We start from the raw sequence: 19,359 nt of genomic DNA on the forward strand, positions 1-19,359 counted from the left end.
TTTGCTCAGTTCAAATTGTAAAATGGGAAGTATACTCTTTGTTACCGTCAACAAGGATTCTTAATAACGCATAGGCTGGGTCGTCAGGTGCGTTAAATGTTGACGATCATGAATTGGAAATAAGGTACTCTCAACGGAATTTTTAAATTAGTAAGTACATACTATATAGTCGAAAGAACTATTACAATTTTTTTTTTATATATAGCTTTTGGTTGGCATGGTATTTCATTAGCGGGATCGAAGTCTGGAATTACTGTGCCGAAAATAAGCGCATATAAATACGTACATACAAATAGATAATAGATTTTATTCCAAAAATGTATGATAAAATTCATCCCAAGTGGCGCCCCCTGGGAGCAAACTTTATCATATTTCCTCGGGCTATTCGCCGTTCATTCGTAGGTCATTTGACTTTTCAGAGTATTATATAGCTTGAAAAAAATAAATATATTTTGTTTGCTGCGTAAGTGTATACAAACTTTTTAAATCTTCTATAAAAACACGCATCTAAAGAATACAAAACGCACCGCTGATTCATTTCAATTCACAATCATCATCGTTTTCTTGCGCGGACTGATAAAATTATCACGTCGAAGACATTCACATATTTATCCAACAAACTAATTAGGATTCCCAGTGACAACTCTAGGAATACAATCATTTCAAATTCCTAAATATAAATCCACTCCGTTTGAGAACAATTTAAGGTCTTGAGTTTAGTTTTCCTTTGTTTGGTTAGTTTTCTTCCATCTAATTCGATTATTTATTTATGTATTATTGTTAATATCAAAAAGCAGTTTCTCCTTCTTTTTCTACTTAATCATCGAAAATATTTTTTTGAGTTTTTAAATATAATGCGCAAGTAGTGGATTTATTGAAAAAATGTTGCTTACTTTTCGGTTATTGTAGTACTCGTGATTCCCGACGTTTTTATTCGATTATAATTCCTTCCGCTGGACTATAAACACTTTTCAACGAAGAGCGGGTATGGAATGAAGAGGATCGAGTGTTTGTATAAACACATTATGTTTACATATCTCGGTAGCCGTTTGCCACAGATTCACTCATGACATATATTTCGAAAGTGTTTGGATGTTTTGTTGGGTTTGTAATGACTATGTTAATATTAGGTGCAAAATGTGCGAAAGCAAAGAGCGTTCTTTTCTATTAATTTGTTCTAAAGGTGTTCCCGAAATAATAGTAATTGTCTCGCCTGATCACTGTACATTTTCTAACATGTTTATCCTATTCTATCGGCGATCCTTCCCTTAGACCCACACATCTTCGCTTTTTCCTGTAAAAGAGCCCTGCTGCACTCTCGTGTAAGATGAGTAGTACACCTCACACCCTCAATGAATTGTGCTAGAATCTAGTCTAGGTATCAATTCGTTTCTCCATAGCCCTCGATCTTGTCCAACTCTCCAGAAGCACCGGATTCATATTCATTGTGAAAGTGCTTCAAGCTTTTTCTATACACAGAATGCTCTCATGCTTGAGGCAGAGTGCTTCCTAAATCAATGAATTTCTCAACCCTTTCGACAGCTTCATTATTGATAAGCAGTTCTATATATGGTGTTGGAGTTTTGCTGATCATCACTCTTTCTGGCATCAAGGTCTAGTTCATATTCGTTGCTGGGAATATTAAGAGACCTCACTAGTTCTTGTGGGTTCTCCAGACTGTTATCTATCAAAACAGCGTTGTCGGCGTAACATTATCTTGATTCCACCCCGAATTACATCCAACGCTCTCCTAAAGATGTTCCCTGAGTAGAGGTTGAATAGCAGAGGCGACAATACACATCACGTTGCTGATAATTCGTATGTCCTTGGTATCAATTCCTAATCGCTCCATAGACTCCATCATTTTACCGTGTGGACACCTATCGAGCGCCTCAGCGTAGTCCTCCACTTATACTTGTACTTGTTCTGCCTTACGTGTTTTGAGGCCGTTACGAAACCCGAATTTTTTTCATTTTTTGTAGATTCAACGCATGACTCATTAGACGACTAGTTGTTCTAAAATCTTGTCGACTTGTTTGGTAGGGTAGCCCTGTTTACCGGCGCCAGCTTGAATTGCGTCGAACCTCGATGTCTTAAGGAAAAGTGAGAGGGAAACCGATGCAGTACCTGTTAATATCCTCGACAAGTGAAAAAAGTGAACCTATGATGCGTCAGTAAAAGTTCACTGCCTATATAATGGCTACCTTGACTTTCCAGTGTAGAAGAAATCCACGCGCACGCAACACATGGCTGGGCTTATTTAGGCGGAGCGTAATATATGTTTTAACGTAATGGTCGGGCGGCCCAGAATACCATTTACCCGATGGCTCGTAACGCAACGCCGGAAAGATATGATTTTAGTCAGCGAGATATAATCGCATAGACGGTGAAACGGCCACAATAAAAAGTTATAACGCCGCCACTGACCTGCATGATACGGACTACCACATACATACCCACATTCTCACCCATAGAAGCGGTTCGTTTTATTGTACCAGTTATCCGGCATTCAATCCGTCGCTTTGTAAGTTATTACCGATTTCGAAACTTACGTACATAATCCGAAAGGATTTGGACCGTGTTACGGGGGGTTTCACATCTAATTTTTATATGATGGGATGCTTAAAGCAGATGTCTCCGTTTTCCTTATATTTAAATAGCAGTGGAAGTATCTACCACCAAAATAATAGTAATACTTGTGGGCTGTGAAAAAATCCAGATGGGTTCCGCGTGTGGTCGATCGCGAGGCAATGATAACAGGAGGATGTGGCGTCGTTATAAAAAGAACGATGGTGTTTCATCAAGTGCGATGAGTGCGAGTGCGATGGAATGAAAGTTCAAATTAATGCATCGTGGACAAAAAACTTACAAAAAAAAAATATAAAACGCGTAGACAAATGTCCTACGCAGTGTGGTGTAAAATAGGCAAACCACTTTTTAAAAGAACTACGGAAACCAAACAACTTGCATTCTCCATTTGTATTTTTATTTACTCAGACATTGACACAAAGCACCCAGCTCTTTGAATCGGGAGATTCTGTCATGCGAATTTTCAAAGACAGGAGGAAGGAACTTTAGTTTTAGAGTTTGACCAAATCGACCACCAAAAATTACCGCATATAGACCACGGAATTTTTATTTCAGTGAAGCTCTGAAGAAGCTAGAATTCTTTGTTGAATGTGGGTGTTATAGCCTAAAGCTTTTTTCGCTACGTCAGCGTCAAGAGTCGAATTTAAGTCCATTTCTTATTTCGACTTTTATCAACGACTTCCCCATTACGTTAAATTGACCTATACTGTCGGACTATACACTCAACGCTGTGGACTTGGAGCGATGATGCGTCCAGAGATCTGGGTGTTGTCTGATGTCATAATTCCAAGGGCAGGACCATTGTGATGTGATTGTACATTGTTTGAGTTTAATTTCGCTTTCTTTTCTTCATCATTTCACTTTTGTGTGGTGTGTGAGTGTGGTGTGTTCTTGTTGCAAATATTATCATTGTTATTATTAAGAGCTGGCAGGACGTACTTGTAATAAAATAAAGATAACTTTGGGTTGTACTTTGAGAGCTACACTCCTGACGACTCCCCGTTGGGCTTGGTTCAAACGATTTTACGTCTGTAACGGGCAAAAGTTAAATCAATTACTGGCCCGTTTAAAAGGCTTTGAGCGCGATGAACGCAAATGCCAATTGAAAATGTCTCTGCGAGAGGGGCATCGGCCTAATGGCTGTAATTTTATATACTTCCTTTGTCTGGCGGCCTTTGTCATGAAAATTACGGGGCGGTATGATTTGCACTACGTGCGTCGTGGATCTAATATTAACCATGTCCCAAGTATTCCATCGGTATTTTGGGTTCTTAGGTCGGCGGTAGTGCTGATGTCTTTGGTGATTTAAATTCAAATAACAACTCAACTCGTACGAAACGTCCAGAAACTTCAAAAATGTTTCACTACTGTATTTTTACACACCATATACATGGTCGCCCAAACGGAGATACAAGTGCAAATACGACAACTTTGCGATTTTTATTTTTAAGAAGTTTTGATAAAAAACGTTACATAAAATTCGTTTACTTTTTTTTATCAGGAAATACAAAGAAAATTAATAGCAAACCAAGTGTGGAGGATGAAATGAAAACAACGGTGTTAATTTATATGTAAATCTAATTTGACAAGAGCGTCTCCCCACGATATTGTGAGACTCAAAAATTTTCAAACAAATGCTCCAAACATCTCTCCACTTAATTTCCATTTAACGAACCAAATTTTCCATAACGGACCAAGAATTCTAAGAAAGAATAAATAGATATCTACGGAGCAAATTCATACATAATTTCCAAGAATTATTCAAAAGTTTATACGAATCATAACGAAAACTGAAGATTTTACCATTTTTTTTTATTTAGAGTGGCACCTTGAAAATGTAATAAAATTTTGAAATGTTCCTCGGTAATTTATTATATAGTTAATAAACTACTGAGAAAATGTCATTAGCTTATTTGTTGCGATTTCTTTTGCGATAGCTAACTATGGCGTTTTGAGACTTAAATATCATTTTAAAGAAATTTTGAAACCTTATATTACCTAACTTAAAGTATGAAATGACACAAACAACAATATTATACATTATACAGGGTGTTTTATTTACATCAACGTGTCAAAAGTTCGCAGACTTATAGTGTGTGCTATAGTATCCAGCCTATACTCAGCTATATTTGTAAGGTTTTGTCAGTTGATTGCCTGTTTAAAGTTTTTCAAAAATTTCCTGTGACTGGTATACGAGAGGCTGGTTTGTCGTTTCCACCAAAGCTTAAAATTTTCTTTCCACATTTTTGTCAGTTTCTTAATGCTTCATCGCAAACGGAACAAACATTATGAGGAGCCCAGGACTAGTCTAATAATAAAAAAATATAATAAATTTTTCACACACAAAGTTATAGTTTACCTTTGCTTTAGTACGACATAACTACCAGAGATATAACAAAAAGTTATCTGGATTGTTCACACGATATCTTCTTTCCATATGTATACGTTCTAGTACGCTAGAAATACGCAACAGTAGCACGACGACCAATACGCTGTATCGTCGCTTCAGCGCCAACTCTGTTGCTTCGCAGAGAAATCTAATATTATCCGGTGTTGCCAAATTATATTTAATTTCAGAAAAATCAATTCATGCCTAACATGGAACAACCCTATTCATGTCATAGGTATGTATATTAATAAAATAACATTTAGCTAGAGCTCTGTAAAAAATGACGTGATGGAGCAAAAATATGGCGTTTTTCCCCAAAACTATACAAATAAGCAAACAGCTTTTCAAACATCAAAATTACTGTAGATCAGTGTACTTCATTGACGATTTGGTTGAACATTATATGAAATGAATGAAAGATGCAATTTTATCTTATTGTTGAAATGCAAATATAGTTTTTCAGTTTTTTGGTATTTGGATATTCTTTGAGCAGTGTTAGCCATTTAAAGTTCCTTGCAAAAACTGTTTTCGGGTTTGTTAACCCCGATTGTAATTCGAATAAGCGGATGATAGCACTGGTATACTGCGGTTTCGTATGACGTCACTAGCCGACGCTTATAAATATCGTATTAATATTTTGTCGGCAAAGCGGCGATTAATATTTAGTTGTCGCGCGCCTCTCGGAAATGGAAGGAAAAAGTTTGAATACAAAGTGTGACTTGGCGGACGTCGTGGCCATAAGCTTTGAGGAACGCGCCTGACACATCCAGCTCCCGGTGCTGCCTAAGTGCCGCATTTAAATTCCGTAAACGTTGCACCGTACTGAAAAGGGAAAGGAAGTATGTGGTGTCGCGTTATTATGCGTAAATTATCATGCCCACATCGAAGAAAATGACTTATTAACTATACCGGAATGTTATAACGAAAGGTATATATAGACTAATAAAATCTCAATATCAGGTATGGTCTGTTCATAGATATAAGAAAGTGACCAATTGCTTTTGAATGTGATTATCCAATGCAACAAGATTATTACCTAAAGTTTCGGAATTTAAATTCAGGTAAAATTGTGATCCGCGAGCATCTTTAGAAGAAACGGCCACATTAACGAAAATTCCAACTTCAACTGTATGGAAAATTGTGAATAATACCATTTCAGCGAGGAAAAAAAGAAGCGATGCTGACATTTTCTCCAGTGTAAATGAAAGCGATCATGATATAATACGGCGTGAAATTATACGAGGAACAAAGCGTGTCTACATTAGATATCTTAATTAGGAGGCTTGAAAAAGATGACACCGGTGTTAAATGTGGCAGAACTACCTTATGGTGTGTTCAACACATGGGTTTTAGATTATGATACCCCGGAAAAGGGTTGGGTTGTAAAACAAACGCGCCATCAAAAGAGGTAAAAGAATAACTATTTGCATGTTGGATTCCAAATGGGCTTTCTCTGTCTGCGAATAACATTAAAGATTCTTCTCTGGATTACCGTGAAGACACCACTGCTGATTTATTTCAGAGTTGGTTTAAAAACGAACTAGTTCCAAACATTCTTCCTAATAGCGTAATTGTATTGTACAATGCAAGTTATCACAGTAGGGAGTTGACTAAAACCCCTTCGTCATGTGACACAAAAGCAACAATCCAAAACTACGTGTATAATAACATTTATTTTCACTAAGATTATACCAAAAAGCAATTAATTGAGGTTCTACAAAGCTTGAACCTACAAAAGGAATACGTATGTGATAATTATGAATAAAATCTAGGACATACAGTTTTAAGGCTTCCACGTTACCACTGTATATTTATTCCCATTGACCATGGTTGGCACCAACTGAAATCTGCAATTCGTCGTAACAATGTTTTTCCCCGTGTTAACTCCAATGTCCTCAAACTTATAGAAACCTAAGTTTTTAACATCCCTCCACAAAGTTGGGCAAATTCTGTTAAACATATAGAAAAAGCAGAACAATCGTATATCCATATTGCAAATAATATAGAACAAATAATAATTAGAACAGGCTATGATAGCGTTAGTGATCTGATAAATTATGTGAATAATTTTAAGTAACTTAAGTAATTCGTAATTTTATTTTAGATTTAAACAGAAATGCATACATAAATAAATAAATTTTGTTTAGTATTTTTCCTAACAAACCGCAAATAATTAAATTCTAAGCAAAGTACGGACCTGTTCGGCCATATTTCATTCTTACAGCTTGCCCGGGTCTTTCCTTAATTCGTATCAGTTAGTCACTATCTATGAACAGACTGTATCCGAAAACCCATGCCACTAAAGAGAGGTACATAAAAATAAAACTGAAAATGAGGGGGAGAGAATGCCATTAAAAGAATAATATACACTCGTTTTACTTAACTTACTTAACCTTACTTACCTTCTACAAAATAATTATTTCATTCTACCCGTGGGTTAGCAAAAAATTCAAATCATCAAACTTCAAACAAAAACGCATGTGCTGAGAACGGCGATGTTTAAGAGAAGTTAAGACAGCACCGAAGGGAAAATAGGGATATCTGTTTTGGATAAAATCGATAGGTAGGAATGGTAGAAAAAATGGGTTTGTGGGTGATGGCTTGGTAGCCTTTCAATCGCACTTGAACTTGAATGAATCTTATTCCTCTCGAGTCTGTTATAATCATGGATAAAGCCGGCTACCATTTAAGAAAATCCAAAAGAATACCCAGGTCTTCTTGAAAGAAAAATGTCATCATTCATTTTCTTACTTACTTCTTACTGGGTGCAAATAAATGTCTATTACGATTACTTCTTGCTTACTGTGTCATGTCCTTTAGCAGTGATGATCATAAAATTTCTTAATGGATGTGCAAAAATATTTCCTGGATGTAACAAAATAAATCATAGAATTAACGCAGTGGTGCGTATGGTTATTTTCAGAAAATGCCACATTATTTATCTAAATGATAGTAGTACAGTCCAATAATTATCGGAATATACTTTATTCAATTCTGTGAAAAAAAAAAGTTTTCACAATTTTCGCAAATCGACGAACATAACTTGTCAAGTCATAAAAATGAATAGTTGCCCCACTTGTAAAATTCTGCCATTGCTCTCAAATCTGGTCTCGAGCCTGATACCCAGGTGACAGGTGGCAATTACAAGTGCCCCAAATGCTAATTAGCTTGGGTAACAGTATTTCACACGCATTGCTGTCGTTAATTGTTTAGTCGATAGTTCCTTGTTTTGTCCAAAATCATCTTCTTTATACACCGTGAATGAGGATATCTCTTCAAGTATGCAAAAGGGCTATGGGTGTAAACTCCACTTTTATTACTCTGTATATTGCGGAAACAAACTATAGACCTTATTTATTTTCGTATTACTTTCAAGTTTGTTTCATATACGCTTGCAATTCTGGACGTTGGACTGGTGGGAGCATTAAATTGGATGATGACCGTTTTTAAGTATCCTTGACTGTTCTCATAAACCCATCTGCGATCGCCATTAATTTGTTTAAATTAAGTTCCACTTAATGACGCACTTCGTGCCTTACAGGACGTCTGGCGTTCCGAGTGTTATTCGGGTCGTATGAGGAATTGTTGTTATTCGTTTTGTCGGAAGCAGCTGCTTGTTTGGAAAATAAACACGTGGAATAACCGCGGTCACACGTATTGAGACAATCCTCATTTATTTTATCTCAACATTTTTACTTTACTTAATTTTTGCGTACATTGAAGCTTTTTTTTTCTTTTATTATTACTGTCCTCTGTAACGTTTTTTTTTTATCAGCATTAAATGAAAATCTCGGTTGATTCGAACATTATTACAGATTTTTGGGAAAGTGTCTAGATACTTATATTGCATCCCATTTCCCTTTTTTTTTCTACAGTGTCTTTGTAATTTGGGTATTTTATCGAAAACCTTTTATAACTTCAGTAAATGAAGCATATGCAAAAATTCTTTGCTTTTAATTTGCAGATATCAACTTCAAATTTAGCAGAGAAGTAAAAGTCCGTGTCCACATTTATTAGACCAGACTCGGCAATCTTTTGATTAAATATTTGGGAATCCATGTTAAACGTAATAACTCCGAAACGTAACGTAAATAAATATAAATAAATAAATGTAAATTTGAAAGTATAGAGGATTGTAAGTCAAACGTGGACGTTTTTCAAAATGTCAATCAAATAAGTTTATCGAAAAGGTTTTATCTGCAATTGTTAAAGTCTATCCTATGTTACCATTTCTGTACAGTTTAATTCTCAAGTACCCCTTTTCGTGCATCGTGTTTGTTTGCATAAACCGATAGAAACTGTCGTTGTTTATAACCACTATTAGTAGCGGTCGTTATACCCCGAGCTCTAATCACTTCTAGACCTCTTCTGTTAAACCGATGTTTACACGGCAAACAGTAACATTAAACATAAGTTTACCGAAGCCAAACAACGCCCGGCAGTTTGAACACACGCGGTTTTGCGACTTGCTGCCACACTCAAATTCAGGGATTTTTAAAAAAACGTTTGCTCACCAGTCAGTTCTATACCACGGAGATAAGAAAATATAAAATGTCGTCCGGTTATTTCAGGGACAGTTAAGAATAACCCAAGCCATCATTCACGACGCACAGACAAAACTCCAACTTCATGTCGGGGAATACGAAGAAACGAAGACTGGTTAGTCCCCAAAAATATTGAATTTGAAGATAATGTGACGAAAAAGGAACTACATTTTATGTGTAGTACACATACCGGTGTAGTAAATTAATATACACCGTGAAAGATGAAAAAACTGTTTACTTGTAATTATAACACTTGAGATATTAGTGAAAAATTTGGGCGTTTTCTACCATTTCTTGAAAATGCTTAATTAAATTAATTAATACATTATTATTACAAAACGTTCTGGCTGCTGTTTGACATTATATAGTGTTGCGTTTTTTTTCTATAGATTATATTACAAAGAGGGAAAAGAGGGAAACCATCGCATTAACTTCCCAAGCAAACCATTATGGCAGGCAAAATACAAACCATGGCCCCCAGTCCCTGCACGACCTTAAGTGGTCAGGGGGTGCTAAGAATCACAGGGAGAAAAATTAGAATAGCAACCTGGAATGTCAAAACCTTATACAGAGCAGGCAGGTTGGCGAATGCCGAAGCGGAAATGAGCAGGATGAGTTGGGACATACTGGGCATGAGCGAGGTCAGATGGAAGGACGTGGGACACGTCAGCACAGAGTGCGGCAATGGCTTTTACTATTCAGGAGGAAAAAATGCACAGAATGACGTGGGCGTCTTAATTAACAGAACTATGACCAACTACGTAAAAAGCTTTCTGCCAATCAGTGATAGAGTAATGTTAATCAAATTGAATGGTCAACCGTTCGACGTCAATTTGGTGCAAGTATATGCACCCACCTTAGACAGCTCTGAGGAAGACCTGGAAAACTTCTACAACGACATTGAATCTGTAAAAAAGCATATAAAGAGCAACGATGTCAGCATGTACCTCGGCGACTGGAATGCGAAGGTCGGGGATAAAACAGCAGAAGACATAGTGGGCCCATACGGCCTTGGTACCAAAAACGACAGAGGCGCGCGCTTTGTTCAGTTCTGTCAAGAAAACAACTTAATAGTGACGAACACTTGGTTCAAGCTGCCCAAACGACGCCTGTATACCTGGAAATCCCCACAGGACCAGGAAGAGAAAATTGTCAGGAACCAAATAGACTATATCACCATCAATAGAAGATTTCGTAACAGCATCCTGAACACTAAAACCTACCCAGGATGCGACATAAGTTCCGACCACAACTCGGTAGTCACCACACCACTATGAGAATAAAACTTAAAAAGATCAAGAAAACAAATAGCTAATGCCAGAAGCGAAGCAACCCAAGACAGTGTGGAAAATGTGTGGCGGACTTTCAGGGACACGGTCGTGGAAGCAGGGATGCAGGAGATAGGCGGGGAGGGCAGGGAGCCAAAAAAACCTTGGATGACAAAGGATATTCTGGATCTAATCAAGAGACGTCAAGCACGAAACAGGGACCAATGGAAATACAAACAGATTGACAGAGAGATAGGTAGAAAAATCATCGACGCCAAAGAAAACTGGCTACAGAGGAGGTGCGATGAAGTAGAAGAGTTACAAACACAGCACAGAGATAGAGAACTGCACAGAAAGATCAAAGAAATGGCGGGTCTGCGGAAACCCAAACACATATCTCTAATAAGCGATAACAACAACGAACTAGAACTCGACCCCGAAAAGCAAAAACTGATATGGCAAAACTACCTGAGGGAATTGTTTGGAAATGAACAGAGAAGAGAAGAACCTCCCCAAATCCAGAAGGGGGACAAACTACCCATACTAAAAGAGGAAGTCCTACAGGCTATCAGGGACACAAAAAGCAATAACGCACCAGGCGACGACCAGACGACGGCAGAACATTTTAAGTATATAAGTGACAACGCCATCACAACATTAACCCGGCTTTTCAATGAAATATATGAAAATGGAATATTGCCTCAAGACTGGCTAACATCGACCTACATAGCATTACCCAAAAAAAGCAAAGCCCGAAAGTGCGAAGATCACAGAACAATCTGCCTGATGAGCCATGCAGCAAAAATCTTCATGCGAATAATATTCAACAGAATCTATAACAAATGTGAAGAATATCTGAGCCGATCGCAGTACGGGTTTAGGAAACGCACAGGCACAAGGGAAGCTACTCTGGGATTAACTCTAATAGCAGAGAGGTACATGGAAGTCCAATGTACTATGTGTGCTACGTCGATTACAAAAAGGCCTTCGACCGTATAAAGCATGAGGAATTAATACGAATCCTGATGGAAATAGGACTGGATGGTAGAGATATAATCATCATCCGCAACATGTACTGGGACCATAAGGGCTGCGTACGAACGGAGACTGGAAACACCGAATACGTAAATATAGAAAGAGGGGTAAGACAAGGATGCATACTGTCCCCACTCCTATTCAACGTGTACGCTGAGTCTATAGTGAAAGCATCATTACAGACCTGCCCCGAAGGAGCTAAAATAAATGGGAACATTATCAACAACATAAGGTACGCCGACGACACCGTGGTGATAGCAGATTCGGAAGAACAACTGCAAACTTTGATGAGCATCCTAAATGAAGAAAGCTCAAGAATGGGCCTGGAAATCAATACCGCTAAGACCAAGACCATGGTATTTGACAGATCCTCACAGGGGCACATAACCAACATTATGATAAATGGTCTCAGACTTCAAACGGTGCAACACTACATCTACCTGGGCAGAGAAGTCAACAACCAACTGGACCACTCAAAAGAAATAAGAAGAAGAATAGAAATCGCCAGAACTGGATTTCTAAATATGCGTAAAGTGCTATGTCATCCGAGACTATCAATAACTCTCAGACTAAGAGCACTTAAATGCTACGTATGGGCTCTATTGCTTTATGGCTGTGAGACATGGAAACTTAAGCAAGACGACATCAAGAAACTCAACGCATTCGAGATGTGGCTTTATCGACGTATACTTCGGGTCAGTTGGACAAGCCACACAACTAACGAGACGGTGCTACGTAAAATGAACACACGAGCACACTTGTACGCGCTCCTTAAAATACGTAAAACCGCTTACCTCGGACACATCATGCGCCACCAAGAGCACGAACAGCTTCAGCTGATATTGGAAGGGAAGATAGAGGGTAGACGGAACATAGGCCGAAAGAAGAAATCATGGCTGAGAAATATCCGGGACTGGACCCACACAGATGGAAATGCCCTCATACATCAAGCCCAGAACAGAGAAATGTATGCCACAATGGTCGCCAACCTCGGCAGAGACGGCACTTAGGAGGAGGAGGATATTACAAATATTATATTTCATTTATACATTATATGATTTGAGAACAATTTTTTAAAAATATATTTGCGTCAGTCTCCTAGAAATATTTAGCCTGATTAATTAAATATACTTTGTAATGCCAAATATTTTTAAATTCTATTTTCCAAATATCATTTAACATAAAATGGATAACATTATTTTGATTTAAAAACAAAATTTTCAAAAGATTCTCTTCTCATCGCTACAAATATTTAAGCTGATGATTTAATTATTGTGTGTAGGTATTGACCAAAGTAATAATTATATTAAAAAAAAACTAAAAATTCGAATTTTTGTCATGAAATTTGGTATATGGCGTAGAGTAACATTCGGAAGAACTTTTTCCAATGTCTCTAACGCGGAGCAAAATATCGAATATTGACCGTTTGTTTTAAAAAAATTGTCTGTATGAAAGTAGCTTAAGTATTCGCTCGGTCATTCTGTAGTCCTTTGACATATCTGGTGAGGTTTTATTACCCCACGCCATTTTGAAATAGACTCATCCTTTTTTTCGCTTTAGGACAAGCAGAGTGTGGGTAACGGTGGGAGCATAGATGGACTCTAAAAATACCCCCGACAGGCAAACCAGAAGTAATGGCAAAAAAAAAGGGATCAAAGCGACTTCGTCGCGCGAAGAGCAGAGCCAAAACGTAACCGTCGGTGAAATAAAAAGATATCGGAGCTATTTCTGGATCGCACGAGAGCACGAAACAAAAAGACTGGCCGACCGGTCGACGACTGATGGCGCGCAAAATAAAAAAAACGTGGCGAAACTGTTTTGTTTGGTTAAACTAACGGCGGTGATGGAATTAACGAAATATGTCGCCGGCGCTTTTTATAGAGCTCTTTGTTGATGTTTGGCGCCTGGTACCGTCTGAAAAACAACCAAGACTGTTGTTTAAAAATCCAAGAACTATGTAGAAGACACAAAATACTCTCTCAAATCATTTTCGTAGAGAACATTCTACTTTATTTGAAAAATAGAAGAAAAATGTTGTTAAATGTCAGGCGCACAACACAAAAATGGTTATTTTCAAACTTACCCCTAAGATGAATAGAGTAGATGTATTTACCCTTAAGCTTTGATTTATCCAGTGAAAACAGCTTCGCAGGATCAAAGGTCGAGAATTGGGTGCATAAACTCGTACTTACCGGAAGGATCACATTCAAACACCTCCGTAATATATACGAACGTATTGCAATTTAGATTAAACTCTTAAGAGCGCGGTCTGAGGCTGAGGTCTGAATGCTCTGCATGCTTCTTGAATGGGCGAATGGGAGAGGAGGGGTTTTATTGGTTCCCCGAATCCCAAATGAAATGGAGGTAGAAACATGTGCTTCGGTTTATGTTACTAGGAAATTGCACAGTATACTATTAACTCATCCCTTGCTGCTCTTGGGAGGAATTTTGTCCTTCGCTATGTAGGCTAAGCTGGGAAAACTCCTCTGCCACCTCAAGCTTCCCATCTCCTGCTTTGAACTCTAAAATGTTCCACCTAAACCCTGCTTCTGTGTGGATGCGAAACATGGACACCTAAACGCATCTGAAATGCGGTTCTATGGGAGAATATCAGTGAGCCGCATTAGTAGAACACCCAACGCAGCACACACAGTAGAACACTGCCATCAAGGGCAAAGGTATATATGGAAGGCTTGGCATTGATAGGTAAAAGAAATATAAGAGACTGGATGTTATATTTTTTCAGAAGATCTCACATTTTGAACAGGCGGAAGCACCATAGTGACAAACGGAGTGTCAATTTAGAGTTTTTTTTATGCAAGTGGTTGTGATGAGAAGTGCATTTTCTAATGGATGTGATATCTTGTTATAATGGAAATTATTGGAGAGAAGAACGGAATTGATATTTGTTAATTTCATTGATTGAAGAATCTATAGATGGAATGGGTCAAGTCTGGTTTTTGACTGACACGAATGACTGGAAAGCAAAGGGTGTTGTTGTTTTCCAATTCGAATGTGAAACTCATGTTTTTGTGTTGGGTGTGTGATGCGCGGAAGTGTACCGACTAGTTCCGCAGATCAGGAACTAGCAAAAACGTATTTAAAACGGCAGTTGTTTAGGTTTTTTCCATCCAGCCTGGACACCAGCGTGAATATGGGATAACGATGCACAAAACCCAATTAGAAACTCCTTTATAACATCCGACAAAAGGCGGAATCTAAAAGGTTTATGCCAAAAATAGTAAAATTGATCTGTTGAATATACTCGCGTGTTGTTCGGCGCTGACGAATTGTGATGGTTGGCGACTTGCCAGGAACTTCGTTTCGCCAAAGTGTTGGCGTCTAAATTTAACGGAATTTTACGATCTCTTTAATCAATAATTTGAATTGTTTGGATCGACATTAATCTCACTTATGCATCCGGGATATGACCTGGTGGTGATCCAGCAGATCGGAGAATAATGTAAATCTACGTTTTATCCTTTTGGATGGTTTATACTTCAAATGACAAATAGTAAATAATCGTGAGGAAGGCATCTTTTGCCTTCCTCTAATTACAAAAGATTTAATCTTAAGTTAACGAATTTAATGGGTTTTAAGGAAAATAAATGAACCCTTGATTGCTTTTGGTACGTCATGCCTTAGTCTGGATTCTCTGGATTCTTACAAATACAATATTATCATTTATTTTTATTTTAATGAACCAAAAATGTAGGCGCAAATAAATAAATACCCATTTAGTTGCCAAAAACACAGCACAATAATCTCAGAAAATTTGACCTTAACCATGTTGAAAACATGAAGAAGGTCGCGGTGTGCCTTGGTCAAGACTACGGCTTCTGTGACGTCATTAATTTTTATTTGAATAGTTGTATTCAGATGTATTCAAGGCGAAGTCACTCATTTAAATTCCGCATGGCAGTTCGATAAAATGCGTAAAAAAATGAAAAACCGTAAATTTGTTGATATATTTTTGGTTACATAGTTGGAGAATTGTTGTTTTCATTGTGTTTACATTACTAACTATTTACATTTATTAAATTTTTTGATTTGTCGGGAAGAAAAATACAAATTATCGTGGATATCGTTTTTTTATCATTATTGAGTAATTTTCATATCTTAGAACCAATGATCTCCATTGAATTCGAAATATTTTCTGTTGTCTAACTGAAAATCCTTTATGTTTATTGGCTACTAAAGTTTAACAAACTCTCATGTATGAGTTTGTTGTTGTTCTTAAGTTGAAAGCGTTCTATGTGTGAATAGTATTATTAGTCTTGTTTGTATTAATACAATTAAAACACACTTCGCAACTTCAAATCTCACTGGAAGCCAATAAAAAAGTTCTCGCGGTTTTTACTCGATTTTTTCAAATAAAATAAAAGAAAAATAAAAAAAAATAAATAAATAAAATACTTTAGGATAGCACAATTAAAATGAAATAAACACTTACAAATAGTAGTGATTTACAAATTCAAATAACTTAGAAACATTTTCAACAAATACGAAATGGGTACGAGCGTCGACTATATTTAAAAAATTGGAAATTATGCTAAAATATTTTGTAAATCGAACTGAAGTCCAGTCCGAGCGATTGTGCAGTTACGTTATGATGAGACAATCTTTATCCAGTTGATTATTGGATGTCGTAAATTGACACATGAGTTTTGTTTGTTTTCTGTGAACTTTGAAACAAAAAATAACTTAATAAATAATATATATATATATATATATATATATATATATATATATATATATATATATATATATATATTCTCACGTATTGATTCACGGATGGAAAAATATGATGACACTATATTCCGGGATATCATCCGTTCGCTCGTTGAACTCCGACTGGAATCCTGCATCCGACTGGAATCCTGCAAATCCTGCATCCGACTGGAATCCTGCAGACGTTTCGCCAAAATCTCACTTGGCATCTTCATATATATCTTCATATATATATATATATATATATATATATATATATATATATATATATATATATATATATATATATATATATATATATATATATATATATATATATATATATATATATATATATATATATATATATATATATATATATATATATATATATATATATATATATATATATATATATATATATATATATATATATATATATATATATATATATATATATATATATATATATATATATATATATATATATATATATATATATATATATATATATATATATATAAGAATATGGAAGAGCAAATAACGAAAAAAATATACAAATAAAAACTACAATTTACATCTATCATATTAAAAGTTTTAATCTTAATGATGATTTACAGGTTGACATACTGATGTCGTATTTGGAGCAAGATAATTTTTAGGTTTTGTAATTTTACTTCACGGGGAAGCGATGCTGCGTTATCCGAGAATAATAAAATCTTTCGCTTTTGTAGCGCCATTTTTCTATCAAATGCTAACAACCATTCATTCATAATGTCTCGTGTCACCTACGCTTTCTTGTTAAATTTCCATATTGCCGGTGAATTTTTAAATGCCATATGTTATTGTCCCACCATATCAGCACAAAATAAAATTTTTCATCACTACATTTTTCGGATTTTAAAGCAAGTGTTTTGTTAGATAAGACTCGAAAGAAAAGACCATTGTAAACATCGTGTGACTGATATCCGAAGAGTAGTGTGGGCAACTTATCTTTAAACTGATTTACCTCTTTTTGACTCAAATCTGCTGATTCTTTGGAGATACGCTTAAAACTTATCGCATGTCTCTTGCGCCACTTTTCCAGCCATCCTTTAAAATTTCGCACATTCAGTTTTTCGGCTATTTCTTGAGCTTTGGCCTTTACTGAGTGTCCCGATATGGGAATGTTTTCACCTCCCAAAAAGGCGTAAAAATTTCTTCTGAATATTTTTATTATAGGGTGGACCAGACCAACGAAGCATACTCAAGTATATACTTCTTACTAGGGAGTTGTACAAGGTTTCGACCGTATACGTAGATTATGTATTTCTGTTGTTTCTTCGTAACATTTTCCTTACCTTTTCTAGCACATGGTCCAGACGGGTATGACGGCACCGTTTGGGGCGGCGGCTGCCGCTCCAGCGGCTGCGGCGTTTCCGGCCCAGAACGGGGAGGTCAAGGGGGTTGAGGATAAGTCGGTGCCGCTTTTACCGCCGCCCGCCGGAGCGGCATCTACCGGAGCGGGTCCCCCGTTCAGTCCGCCCCCGCAAGGGGCAGCAGGACCGGACCAGCCCGCCGGGCTGGTGGGAAGTCCCGTCGCGGCGGCGGCCGCTGCTGCGGTAGCTCTAGCACAGCAGCAGCAGAACCACACGCAGCAGCAATATAAATGCGATTCTTTGACACAGGTAAGGAAGACAAATATTTTAATTCATTAGGGGAAACTGAAAAAAGTGATATTCACACCGACCTGGTAACACCGCGCATGTAAGACAACAATTTCGGAAAAAATAAATAAATGAAATCACCGGCTTAACTACCAAGGCACCCCTTAGGGGCTACTTTATACATTTTCCCAGTGGTGCTGTAACATGGCACCTAACTTTATGTTCCTGCTCTCTTCAGCAATTGATTAAATCTTTAAAAATATCTACGAAGAAATAAATAGTAAAGAAATAAGTAAAATTTGGATTGCAGTGAAGGACAGGTCAACTACCCCAATTTGAAACCTGCATCTTGACGCTCTAGGCAAAACTCGTTCAAAAATTTTAAATTACGGACGTCTTATTCGAACTCCTACAAAAAGAACAGTTTTCATTTGTTTGAAGTTTTACGGTTCATTAAACTACGCGGGACCAAGTTGTCAAGAAAGTTTATTAAACTTTCTGTAGGTATAATTCGTGATTATTCGTAACACTAGGAGAAAGTTTGCAGTGATTAATCAATCGGTATATTCAGGGGTGGCACGAAGTGCTTACTGAGGGTGTAGGTAAACATGATTTTGAAAGATTTTCCAAAATAGTCTCGAGATGTTTGTTAGTAGATAAGCAAAGCCAGTTCTAGTAGTGTTGAACTAGGTTGTGATTTTTTTTATAAACAATTTTATTTCACTTTTTTCTTGATATATATATTTTATAAGATTTTACATAAACATATTTTCCTACAGCCATAAAGCCATTAAAACACTTTTTGTCTGAAAAAATCGCAACAAAGCAAGGCAAAATTTCTGATCAAAAGAAATTTCTAAATTCAAAAATTCAAATTGGAATTCATTTTTTACACTTACTCACAATTTTTAAAAAAAACGTACCGTATTTGACAGTGCTCAAAACAATTTTTTTTCCAAAGTTTTCTGTATATACATTTTTCTGAAAATATTCGGTTGTTCGGTTGTTGTCTAAGTCAAATATAATTCACATATAGTCTGTCTCAGTCTTCATCTTGTTGGCTTTCGACGGACTTACTTATTGTTATTGGGTAAAGCCGTTAACAAAAAATTTATTCCTACTAAAGTACTTTCTGCGTTTCCCAGTAGAGTTGTTTATACAATGAGATTTAGGTACCC

General features: G+C 36.8%; 1 protein-coding gene across 2 annotated transcripts in view; it reads left to right on the forward strand.

Annotated features, from left to right (window-relative positions):
• Positions 1-19,359, forward strand: part of LOC132696107 (RNA binding protein fox-1 homolog 2) — a 47,738-nt gene that overhangs the window by 12,774 nt on the left and 15,605 nt on the right. For both annotated transcript variants that reach the window (XM_060660727.1, XM_060660728.1), the window contains exon 2: positions 17,885-18,202. In XM_060660727.1, the coding sequence (XP_060516710.1) occupies positions 17,885-18,202 (318 nt within the window). The remainder of the gene's footprint in view (positions 1-17,884; positions 18,203-19,359) is intronic.

The sequence above is a fragment of the Cylas formicarius genome, unplaced genomic scaffold (assembly GCF_029955315.1).
Source record: "Cylas formicarius isolate icCylForm1 unplaced genomic scaffold, icCylForm1.1 PGA_scaffold_1__22_contigs__length_36826433, whole genome shotgun sequence".
Classification (NCBI taxonomy): Eukaryota; Metazoa; Arthropoda; class Insecta; order Coleoptera; family Brentidae; genus Cylas; species Cylas formicarius.